This window comes from Sphaeroforma arctica (assembly GCF_001186125.1).
Source record: "Sphaeroforma arctica JP610 unplaced genomic scaffold supercont1.121, whole genome shotgun sequence".
NCBI classification, from domain to species: Eukaryota; class Ichthyosporea; order Ichthyophonida; genus Sphaeroforma; species Sphaeroforma arctica.
The window spans coordinates 71,913-84,238 of record NW_014040437.1 but is presented as its reverse complement, the minus strand read 5'-3'; the positions used below and the strand labels follow the sequence as shown (position 1 = coordinate 84,238).

General features: G+C 45.8%; 4 protein-coding genes across 4 annotated transcripts in view; 2 read left to right on the top strand and 2 right to left on the bottom strand.

The window, feature by feature from the left end:
* Positions 1-3,296, top strand: part of SARC_02649 (hypothetical protein) — a 6,442-nt gene extending 3,146 nt beyond the window's left edge. Inside the window, exons 5-7 of the mRNA XM_014303583.1 lie at positions 450-556; positions 1,069-1,163; positions 1,653-3,296. Of these exons, the coding sequence (XP_014159058.1) occupies positions 450-556; positions 1,069-1,163; positions 1,653-1,729 (279 nt within the window). The 3' untranslated portion in view covers positions 1,730-3,296. The remainder of the gene's footprint in view (positions 1-449; positions 557-1,068; positions 1,164-1,652) is intronic.
* Positions 3,297-4,054: 758 nt separating this feature from the next.
* Positions 4,055-5,980, bottom strand: SARC_02648 (serine-glyoxylate transaminase). Its single transcript, XM_014303582.1, has one exon. The coding sequence runs from the start codon at positions 5,631-5,633 to the stop codon at positions 4,506-4,508; it is 1,128 nt and encodes a 375-aa protein (XP_014159057.1). The 5' UTR covers positions 5,634-5,980; the 3' UTR covers positions 4,055-4,505.
* Positions 5,981-6,642: 662 nt separating this feature from the next.
* On the top strand, positions 6,643-8,297 carry SARC_02647 (hypothetical protein). The gene has a single exon (XM_014303581.1). It carries the CDS (start codon positions 7,136-7,138, stop codon positions 7,916-7,918), a length of 783 nt encoding a protein of 260 aa, XP_014159056.1. The 5' UTR covers positions 6,643-7,135; the 3' UTR covers positions 7,919-8,297.
* A 142-nt stretch (positions 8,298-8,439) lies between these two features.
* SARC_02646 (hypothetical protein) lies at positions 8,440-11,668 on the bottom strand. The gene is made up of 3 exons (XM_014303580.1): positions 11,376-11,668; positions 10,928-10,993; positions 8,440-10,381 (listed from the first exon to the last, which is right to left on the bottom strand). Exons 1-3 carry the CDS (start codon positions 11,460-11,462, stop codon positions 9,128-9,130), a joined length of 1,407 nt encoding a protein of 468 aa, XP_014159055.1. The 5' UTR covers positions 11,463-11,668; the 3' UTR covers positions 8,440-9,127.
* Between the last annotated feature and the right edge of the window lie 658 nt (positions 11,669-12,326).

Here is a 12,326-nt window from a genome sequence, read left to right as displayed (position 1 = left end):
GTCTTACTTACGTACTACTTACTACTATAGGTACGTACGTACGTTACGTACGTACGTACGTACGTACTACTACTACCACCGACTACGTGCACACTATACTACTACTACCCTACCCCCCACCCCCACCCACACACACATATATATATATATATATATATATATATATATAGTCCCCCCACATGCATACATACATGCACGTTCGCGTATATATTATGGGCAAGTTTAGTCGATTTATCGATGTTATTTATATTTGCATACTTAATTTGAGTGAGTTTAGTACAATTATCCTGTTCACTTGAATGTCATTTACAATTACATACCGAATATGAGTGAGTTTAGTCGATTTATCTTGTACCCTCGAATGTTACATATCTGTTTTATACCTAGCATGGGTTGGTTGGGTCGATCTAATAGAATCTTTCTACCCTTGGATGGTATTCTCCGTACAGCTGGAGATGGCGGAGCAAGATCGCAACATGGAGATGGTGGGTGACACCGTGGTCAATCTCAAGACCCTGGGCAAAGACATCGGACGCGAACTAGACGACCACAATGTGTATGTGCTTCAGTTTATTATAGACGTATGCCCACGACAATTCTAGTGTGCTACATAGATGCAAGGACGTTGGTTGCGCCTGTGTTCGTATCTCCGGGGCAAGCTTTGTACTTTGTCTGTTGTACGCTGGCGTTGGATGGTGGGGATGGGGATATGGCTGTTGGGGGGTTCATAGCCGTCTTCAGCGCCGTACGTGCAACATATCTTACGCGTGGTGTGTGTGGGGGGGGTGTGCAAGCGTTCCGTGGCCAATCCATACTCAACCAGAAGCACAATACGATGTGGGTTATGCTCAAATAGCACAACATGTTTCATCTCTGACTTAGCTGGCCTTCGTATCTCTGCTTGTTCCTGGTCTTAATGTTTTGCTGCTGTTATATGGTCACCATGGAATACTAGGTTTATATGTTATGTGACAACTTAAAACGTATAGAACCATGAGTGTATTTCGCCTTGTGCATGTAACCGCCTATCCCTCCCTCTCTCACATACGGCTCTTCAACTACTCGTAGGCTGTTAGACGATCTTGACGATCAAATGGAACGTACGGAGAGTCAGCTGCAACGTGTGGTGGGCAAGGTGGAGAAGATCCTCGAGTCGGTCAGTGGTAAGTCTGGTTAATGGCATTATATAAAAGTCTGCTTAATACTACTATCTACTACTATCTAAAAGCCGTTAGTGGTAAATCTGGTTGATGCTACTATGTGAGTGTGTCAGTGATGAGTCCGATTTATGCCACTTTATAAAGTGTTCACCTGTGTCATGGTAGCAGTATCTAGATAATTAACGGGTCATACTCGTCCGGACTAAAGTTCTGTATACCTATACCAAGGTATTGGTTGCCCTGCCAGCATGCGAGTATGCAGCGTAGTCATGCCAATGTCTAGGTGTGTTTGTGTTAGTTGTACTAGCACAATGATGTTCATGACAACAGTTGTTAACCTACACATACGTGCTTACGGGTTCCGTGCTTGCGGTGTACACGCTTGACGTAATTCTGCTCAAGATATCCATCTAGTGCTGCTCATAGACCAAGTTGCCATGACCACGCATTCCACTGACGATTCTCCTTCTCACCTGCCCTCTGCGCCTACAGACAAGAAGCAGTACTACGCTATTTTGATCCTGTCGGTGGCTTTGATCATCATGATTATCCTGTATGTTGTCCTATAGTGACATCTGATGCGATAGTGGCACGCACTGGAATCGTCCTGTTGTAAGTGCTACCATTGTGCTCGTGGGGTATTCTCCTGTGGGCCATAGTGCTATCTGAGAGTGTACTTCGCTGTCAAGTAGTTTGGAGATGAGTCTGTGAAGGGCCGGGGTCATATCAAGTTGGTGCATTGGGCCAGGCAAGTCCTCGTTTGGAAGACGAATGGACAATTAATGTCCTGCCGCACATATCGCAGAGGTGCGTGTTTTCTGGACTTGAGTGTCTGGGGTATTGCGCTAGTTCATGTGACTTACTCCACCGCAGCGTCGGCTACTTCGTCTGGTGTGACCCGATCCCGAAGTGAGGCCCTTGGGTGAGTGATGCTTGGCTTAGGGGGATGTTCTATTTATAGAATTCGGCGCCGAGCTTATCTGATCACTCGTATCACTGACCATTGGTTGCGGAGTGGTGTACTGTAAGGCACTTACAGACACGGACACGCACGCATGCTCCACCAGTGTAAAGTATTTAGTCGTTAAAATATGGCCGAGCACACGTCAAGAGCGTCGCCGTACACTTTTAACCAACGCACCGGAGAATCAAGAACAGTCGTCTATCAGATAGCAGCTCTAGACACGTAAGCATGGTTACGTATTTTCTGGGCGAAACAACCCACAGATACATACGAGACATACAAGACAGCAGAGGTTGTAACGTATGCTGTGTTGGGCAAGAGTGCGCCAGTCCAGCAGAGCAGCACATTACATTCCCCATCGACTGCGGTGGTTAGTTAAGTCCTACTCACAGTTGCCTGTGGTAATCGCGTCACGTTCACTACGTTACTATGGTAATAACAGCATGGCACGTTAGCATGCTCCGCGGCACGTCGCCTTTACTTCAGTGAACAGACGACACGTCCAGTTTCCGTAACAATATGCGCCTGTGAAATGCCAACTCGCCCGCCCAACTACCGAGGGATGAGTCCGGAGGGTATGGTTTATTGGTCGAATATAGGGCACACAGTCGCCGGCAAATTGTACTTTCTGCCTTGCTCCGATGCACGTTTGTTTATGTAGTACAACCCGAGCTCGTCAACTGCTTGCTGCGCAGTGGCCGTGTCCAGATTTTCTAAACATGGGCCATGTTGGAACAGGCGCCGCCACCACTATAAGGGTACGTATGGTTCAGGGATCGCAATTGATAACTCGACATATGTTCATACCTACCAAGGTAGCACTGAGCTTTGGGCAGAGGCACATCCGCTGATCTCAGATGTGTCGATAGTCCGATGACAGACGTATGTACTGAGTGTGAATTCTTCTGAGGTCGTTTCAAGTAGCCGATCGGAAGGCACGCATGAGCCTTTTTGCGTCCCGAGCGAAGCAGAAATGGGCTCAGTGTATGCTGAACGCTCCTGGACAACGCCAATAAACTAAACTAACGTATTGTCCGCTTCCACGCAGTAGTATTTTTTTATTGTAGTGCCCATGCACATATGTGGGAGCGTGCTAGTATAGGGGTGTGATATTCAGAATGTTAGGCATGATGCAGTTGCTAGAAACACTTATAGCCGTTCGGAAAGGGTTTCGTACTTCATTATTGCTGGATTAGTTATTCTGTTTGACCGGCTGTACTATGCTCACAGTAGGCGTTGCCAGCCTGTGTACTAGCTGCACAGCCGATGAGCGATTGTTAGTCCATACCCTGTTGTACTGCCTTCCCAAATGGTCGGTCACAAAAGATATGCACAATGTATCCCAAACGGACACGCTTATGGGAACTCTATCATACAGTAGACCCTAGCTAACACGCAGCTGGCCATATGCACCGTGCTACCAGTAGTTTCGATTGCCCTATACCCTCCTCGTACACCTCGATCTTCTCTGCGCGTGATCTGTCCCTGGTGCGCTCTTTTGTTCATATTCGTAAATCCAGTGTGCGTGTGGGATACAAATGTCGAGTCCTATCATATGTAGCTTATCGGTGGTATCAGCCTATTTCAAATAAATATATAGTCCATAAGGATTGTCACAAGAATGTGTATGCCACAAACCAATTTTTGTAGACGAATGACAAGCGCACTTCTGGACGGCAGGCGGGTTCCTTCCACTTGCTCCGTGCCAAAAAATTTAAGTTCTCGAAATTTCATTGCTTGTGTTAAATCGAATAGTATTCTTGTTCAATTTTCAGAAGACTATGTAAATCGCAGCATATGTGGTATAAAATATAAATGTGCACCGGGACAGAAACGCTTCCTGAGTGGATGCCTGTGGCACAGGGCAGCTATATATATATATATATATATATATATGCACACCGGAACAGGAACAAATTCTCAGTAGATACCGGGAAATAAACTTTAGCGATTGACATGGTCTCATCTGGCCGAGCTTTATTATAAGTGTCTGAGAGATAAGTTTCGAGATGAGATGGCATTGTTGTTTTAAAGCGTCGAACAGCTTTGGATATTGCTCACACCATTACGTTTACAAGAATAGAATATAACTCGGCTGAATACATTCGTACACAACGAGACACACTTGCTGTCAAGAATACTTGGGTCGGGCCTCAACACCAGGTCAAACAACCATCACTGAGTACATATGGCGTGCCCACCGGTACAATAAGCGTAGTAAAAATCCTCGAAAGTAGGGAGTAGGTTGATTCATCATGCCTTGCTACAATATATATTTAGAGGCGATGGCTCGCACGTGTACAGCGCAACCACGGCCAGATTGTACACTTGATATAAATACATACTTTATATCATAACCTACTTCACAACACGCACTCCATCTAAGCGAACGTGTTTAGTGCCTCCTCGAGATTCGAGACCGTGCGGTCGACATTCTTGAGTTTATCCAGGCCAAACAAACCCAATCGGAACGTTTGAAAGTCAGCAGGCTCATCACAAGCAAGGGGCACACCTGCGGCAATCTGCAGACCAGCGGCCTTGAATTTGCTTCCGTTCTTGATGCTCGCGTCGTCGGTATAGCACACTACCACACCGGGTGCCTCGAACCCTTCGGCGGCAACGCTCTTAAAGCCCTTGGACGCAAGCAATGTACGCACACGCTTACCTAGCTCAATCTGATTAGCCTTCACCTTGTCGAAGCCATATTCCTCAGTCTCTACAATAACATCCCGGAACCATCTCAGTGCGTCTGTGGGCATGGTAGCGTGGTATGCGTGGCCTCCGTTCTCGTACGCTTGCATGATCTGTGCCCACTTCTTGAGGTCGATGCTGAAACTCGAGCTAGTGGTGGTCTCCAACAACTCAGTCGCACGTGCCGACATCATCACCAAACCGGCACAAGGTGTACCACTCCATCCTTTCTGGGGTGCAGAGATAAGCACATCTACACCTGTTGCCTTCATGTCTACCCAGACAGTTCCAGAGGCAATGCAATCCAGCACGAAGATACCTCCTACACTGTGCGTGGCCTCAGCGACAGCTGTGATGTAGTCATCGGGCAGGATCATACCACATGAAGTCTCTACATGAGGGGCAAAGACAACGCTGGGCTTCTCGTTCTTGATGACCGCGACGATCTCGTCGATGTTGTATGGTTGGAAAGGTGCCTGGTGGGCGTCCTCTGTACGCGATGCTTTGTATACGCTATGTTCACTAGGAATGTGTCCCATGTCGAAGATCTGCGTCCATCTGTACGAAAACCATCCATTGCGAATAACTAGACACTTCTTATCCTGCGCAAACTGACGTGCAACAGACTCCATGCCGATGGTGCCTGTGCCTGGGATGACCGCCACTGTCTCTGCATTGTATACCTTCTTTAGCGTGGTGCTGATCTGATTCATTACCTGCTGGAAGTTGGCGGACATGTGGTTCACGGCACGGTCGGTGAAGACTACCGAGTACTCTAAGAGCCCCTCAGGGTCGACTTTGTTAAGGAGAGAAGGCATTTTTTGTCCTTGCTAGTTTGCAACTACTAAATACTCTGTATGCTGTATACGTGTGACCGTTATGCTCAGCAACTACCTTCTGCTCTCGTGTTTAGTATATTTTTTCATATCGCACAATCGCGCATCAGATGGAAGATTGTTTTATGTTGATGATTTTTTCTTTCTTCTCTCTCTTCTTGTGATACTGTCGTTTACTCGTTTTGACACGTCTCGGTGTCACGGGTCACAAACTCACAACGAGAAAGCAATGTACAATGAAAGTGTCCGGAATGTGCCCTTTCTCTGGCGAATTTGGATTTTGGACCACTTGGTCACACTATTATGGCCTGCAAAGATCGAGGATATAGGACCGTCTGCCCGGTAATACTCAGTGCCTATAATCTATATATATATATTTCTAGAGCATATGTACCCCTCTACTATTTACTTCTGACTACCGAACTGTTTCCTCTTTCGTGTTCTTTTGACAACAACAAGACAATCTACACAAAAGAGGACGAAAATGGATGGAGAAAACCAAATATAGGTGAATGTTAAAGGGCTAGAGCAGCAATCCAGCAGTCCAGTGCCTCTCTCTCTCTCTCTCTCTCTCTCTAGAAGAGAGCTCATAGCCCCATACACTCCACAGTCCACAGACCACAGTCCACAGACCACAGACCAAAGTCCACAATCGTCACAGTCCTTTTTTAGAAGGTGAGGTTCGGTACTTGTTAATCGACACCGGACCTCTCGAGACGGGAATTCCCTCGGGAGTAAAATGAACTCCTACAGTTCCGGAAACCTCGCCTGTTTTTTATTGTATTTTTGCCGTCTGTTTGTCATCATGTTTTTTTGCACAGATAAAGACCCCCTTATATCATCGCGTTTTGGGATTGGGAACATTGGCCTAATGAAAGACGCCTTGCAGAATATCATGATAGCCAATGAAAATTTAGAATAAAGCTTGCTTTTTTAACGCGTTTTGGTCTTCTCAGCTGCTCTCCTGTGTGGTTCTGTCACTTCTAAGACTGTCACTGAGTCGTACATATGTACAGTCGTACAGTAGCCCGGCGTACATAGCGCGAGTAAATGAGTATTTATCTAAATAGTAGGCTGCTGCTGCTGAAATGAATTTAGACGCTTAAAGTGATATGCACAGAATACAACGATACTTTCCCTGCACTTAAGCTGTCATCTCCTTAGTAGTGTTTATAGCTTTGTATTATATTAATCGATTTTAATAACATGAAGTTCAACCTGATGATATGAAAACACAATCAAAATACCCATGAAGTGTACTATACAATGGTGCCTTTCAGCCATTCTGTAATTTAGTTACAACTTCGCAATTTGGAACTCTTGGGTGATTGTTGTATGTATAGGTACACTGGGTCATAATATTTGGCAGCTATTAATGGTGTGACGTTATAGACAGTGGACTCTGTACGTCTTTGTGCTTCGAATTTGTGATAATACAGACGCCATTGCTTATTTGATTATCAATCCAAACAACAACCATTACCATGCCTAAAACTGCAAAAAGAACGCCAGCTGTGAAAGCAAAGCGTGTAGTGATAGCCATCCCCGATTTGTACACCAATTTCTTCGCTAAAAAGGGCGAAGAACGTCTTGATCTCTTCCGTACTGTCGCTCACGAGTACGCTATTAAACGTGCCATGTATGCTGGAAGCTATGTACATGTGACACCCTCGTTTGTAATCCCGGATATGGTCTACGTCGACAATGATAAGCGTGCCAAGGCATTCTTCAAGGTTTCTGAAAACTACGCATTTGTACACACGCGCAAGGAATATATCGAACCTTGTAACCTCGTATTCTATGGACTGGATTATACTTCCAAAATCGGCGAGCCGGAGAATAGTTTCGATTTGCTGATTTCGCAGTATGCTGGTTTGGTAGGTAGAGCGTGTAAGCCCTATTTGGCAAGGGGCGGGCTCCTGCTGGCCAATGATAGCCATGGCGACGCTGGTGTTGCAGCGCTGGACAGGGACTACGAATTAGTGGGTGTTGTCAACCAGAAGTGTGCAGAAAGTATAGATGGAGATGATGATGATACTTCCGTATCAGAGACAACAGACGAGTGCAAATCAGTTAGTCATAGAACATCGGTTAGTACAGGTGTGAAGGAAAGGAAGTATGAGATACTCACGAACAACCTGGATGAGTACTTTGTGCCCAAATCTGCGAAGGTGCAAGCGCAGGTGTCGACGGACTACTTGATTGCACTGGGCAAAGGTGTTCAGTACACGAAGCAGGCACACTTCTATCTATTTAAGAAGGTCTGACGGAGTAAGGCTGCTAGGTGGTATGCAGCAGCCCCAAGGGATTAGTATGCACAGGGACGTTGCCATTACTTCGATGCATGCGGTGACATCAAAGTTATAACGCGGCTATGCCGTGAAAATCTTCGCTAGTTGTGTTACGGCCCGGTATTTTGTGTGAATTAAATTTGTATTTGATAGGGGTTATCAGTGTTGATACTTTGATGTCTGTATGTATGTAGCCAGTTTGGATTGTGCGACGACTGTTGAATGTCTGTCTGGCTTATAGAATTTAAACTACTTGGACTTGCACACATAAATATTCAAAGTAACCCTATAAAGTGCTCGGTTTGATTAAAATACCTTAAACACTACTTACACAACACATAAATTTTCAAAGTATCCCTATAAAGTGTTCGGTTTGATTAAAACACTTTAAACACTACCTACACAACATGCGCACAAGGAGGCAAATCGAGTAAATCACATGAAGAGGCAACGTATGACACCTTAATGGTGTAAAGCAGACTTTGTCAGGTTATATAGTTATATTACAATTTTATGTTGGTGACATCACCATGATATTTGGTTGTATGAATGTCGACTATGTGTTGTAGAGCTATTAGTCAGCTCAGCTCATCACGTACGTTATTGCACATGCCGAGGATCTGTGAAGACGGGGCGCTCACTCCACTCCATTGTTGAGATCACATATATCGTTCCTCTCGGCCTCGTTCCGAGGTACTAGAATATGCATGAGTGATATCCTGTGCCAAGTGCACTATCTGTGCACAGTGTGGTCGCGTAAGTACTGACTACTGGCCAGTATCTCCAAGACCACGTGTCGCTTTAGTTAAAGCATCAACCACTCTATACACATTGATCAGAACCTACAGTACTGTTGTGTGCGAGCACTGGTTCTATCAGCTGCCGCCACATTCAGTAGAACACCGCACCCCTTCTAATCACGTACTCGCCATATCGATCAGACAGCCGTAGGCCGTGTGCCTACATCGAGCGCCCATGCGCAGCTGCGAACACGCGTGTACACGCCCATGCTCCCGAAGCCATGTGTGGCGACCTATGGAGATAAGCGACCGACTCTTCGTGCGTACTGGTACAGGCGACAATGCGACAGAGTATCTACTCTACAGGCGACGACCCCATTGTAACACCCGCACACCCCTTCTCGGCACAGCACAGCACAGTACTTGCACCCGCTTGCATCTCACTTCACTTGTGCGTACGCTCGTGCCTGGTGAGACTCTCTTTGCGCGAAAAGCTCTTGCCACACGTGTCCATAGAGCACCGCCACGCCTTGACCTCGTCGTGCACGGATGCACAGTGAGCCTTAACATGATGGCGCTGAGAAAATTTTTTGTCACACCCTTCCTTCGGACAGCTGTACGGCTTTTCTTTGGTGTGTATTCGCTGGTGCCTCTCGAGTCCAGACTTGTTGTGGAACCGCCACCCACAACCTGTCCAATGGCATGCATGCTGGCCCGATCCTTGCAATTTGATTGGCTGGCCACCACCGCTACCACCGTCCGACCACTCAGGTCCTGGAGAGCACGTGCTTTCCTTGCTTTCTGGATTGCTCTCACCCGTGTTGCTAGTTGTAGGGCTCACACTAGAAAGTGTACCTGTACTCGTACCTGTGTTTAACTCTGTGAATTTCGGGCCCTCGCGGTGGTTTGTCTCGCAAATCATATTTTGGGCAAACCCAACATGTCTCTGGATCGCATCCAGTGGCGACCGCCTGAACTTCTTCACCGACACATTGTGCGTCAGGCTCAGTGTATCGGGATTTCTCTTTGTGCTGTCGGTGCCCAGTCCCGTTGGTACGCATGACAGCTCGTGTGGTGTGTATATCGCTGTGTTGGTGTCTGTGCTCACATTTAACGTTGTAGTGGCATTGCCTGTCTTGAGCGGCGGAAACACACTCGCTGGCACCGCAAACTCGGAATCATGCAACAAGACGTTTCCAACCACTCGAACGTTGACCTTTTCCACACCGCCCCGATTGTAGTTGTGTCGCCCCACTTGTTTGGTGTTCGGCTGCTGTTGGTATTGTTGTCCGGGTTGTTGTGGTTGTTGTAGTTGTTTCATTTGACACGCTACATCCGTGCATGCCTGTGTACACTCCTTGCATGGTATTTGGCAATACGGGTCTGTGCATATGACTGAGTCTACAACAACGACGCGATCCCCCTTTCCCATTGCTCTATCAGCCGACTTGGTGTATGGGCTGGTTTTATGAATGTCTACAAGCAGCCCATCTGACCCAGATCCCACACAGGCCTTGCACGTGCTGTCGTATGCATCTGAAGTATTCTTATCGCCCACTTGACGGTGCGGATTGTAAAGTATGTCTGCTGTTGCTGTTGCAATCACAGGCATCCCCGTATTCACAGGTACATACTGTGTGTTCACAAGCTTAGATAGCGGTTCCCCCGCCTTGAGGAGACTTCGCGGTGTAGAGCCCTTCTACGGATGGAACAAAACATTAGAGGATTCAATTAGGAAGTTGCGCAAACAATAAGCATACAATCGCGAGTAACCTGAAGCCACAATGCTAGACCGTGCACCAGTACATCGTGAAGGGCCGAGTGTCGAGAAAGTGTATATAAAACAGTGGACACCAAGACCAGCTATGCAGACAATACAGCTAACTTCAGAGTTCGACAGAGAGGCTATTCTGTTCACCGTTGTGATGTATCTATACTACGTATTAAATGGATTGCCCCACACAACACAACAAACCTCCGGCAATAAGATGCTCTGTCTCAATATGTTGATAGAAGTGAACATTGAATCCATATCAACCCCACTCAAAATATTTTCGGAAGCAGATATGTAATTTATGGACCGTTAGGCTATAGTTATGCTTAGGCTGTAGTTATGCATAGACTATAGTTATGCTGCAGATGTGATATATATTGTCTATCAAAAAGTATCATCTGCGAGCCTGCGCTGTTCCAAAGCGATAGAGTTCGTAATTTCCATAAGCGATATAACCTGTAATTTTCATACCTCAGGGCATACTTTCCTCTTCCGCGGACAGCGACCTTTGTGGCCCAGTTCTTTCCAGTCTTCTACCTACAAGGTAAAGATACAGAAGATACGACACGGATTAACTACTATGCGGCCTAAGTAGGTTTCTGGCAGTGAAACTGAAGAGAACGAGATTTTCCGCACATTAGTGAGTAATACACTGCGTACACAAGCACATACCCGGACCTGCATATATAACTACACAGAGCTAGAGCATTCAGAATCAAAATCGTAACAAAATTAAACATAAGTTCACATACAGTATACAACTATAAGTGCTAGGCCTTATAAGCTATGCTTCATGGTAATACCAGTTATTTTTTGTATAAGTGATATGATCGGGTTCCTCTGCATATGCATTCACGGCTACGCTGAAGTTCTTACGATACACTGCCATCACAGGTAGACTAGTAACGATTAAACACACCTGACACTGTCGCGAACAGAAAGCCCTAGTTTTACAACGGCACTGACAAGTCGCTGGTTTGCTGTCGCACACAACGCATGTCCGCATGGTGAAGAGGGGTGAAGAAATTCAAATTCGTCTGATTTCGCCAACGTATATCTGGAATTCTGAATATCCACTACTTTTAATCGGTTGCTACTATTCAAGGCTTACCGGATGCATATCACCATACGATAAAAATGCACTACGAGACGATTGAGCAACCTCAGACTCAGAGCTAGACTCAGCCAGCGTCAATTCCGTGTAATTGTGGCATTTGTTGCTATGGATAGCTTGCCGGTGCACATTTCATAGGGTTTCTTATTTTCACATGACCGCGCACATGTTTCTATTTATTTTTTGTCGGCATTGTATGTATCTGTTTTTATTTACATCGCTGTCGTAAATGGGAAATCAAAAGATGGATGACCAATCGTCAGATCGGAACGATAACAAATGTGATATAAGGTACATTCCTGGCTCATTCCAGTGTCTCCCCCTGAAAGGTATGCATATATGGAATGTAACGATTATCAGTGGTCCTGATATGCATAGATATCTTGTTTCAAATGCCTCACAAGTCACAACATCTCGTATACAACAGTGTGCACGACTCACCGCCTGACAGTTCAATGGAATAGCTATAGTAATTTAGTGAATCGGTTCCTGCATATAGACCGGATATGGCTGGCAATCAGGAGAGTGCGCTAGTGCGTGCACAAATTGATATTGCCGTGGGCCTATTAGGATTTTGTCTACTCGAACCGGTTCCCATAGGGTAAGGAAATGAAGACCACGGTGTGTAAATAATTTTACGAGTCGAACAATTTAGACAACAGATGTAACTATTAAGACAAGGATATATATGTATACATATGAAAGTATATAAAGCTATCATAATACTATATAGAGGTGTATTGAGGTATATATATG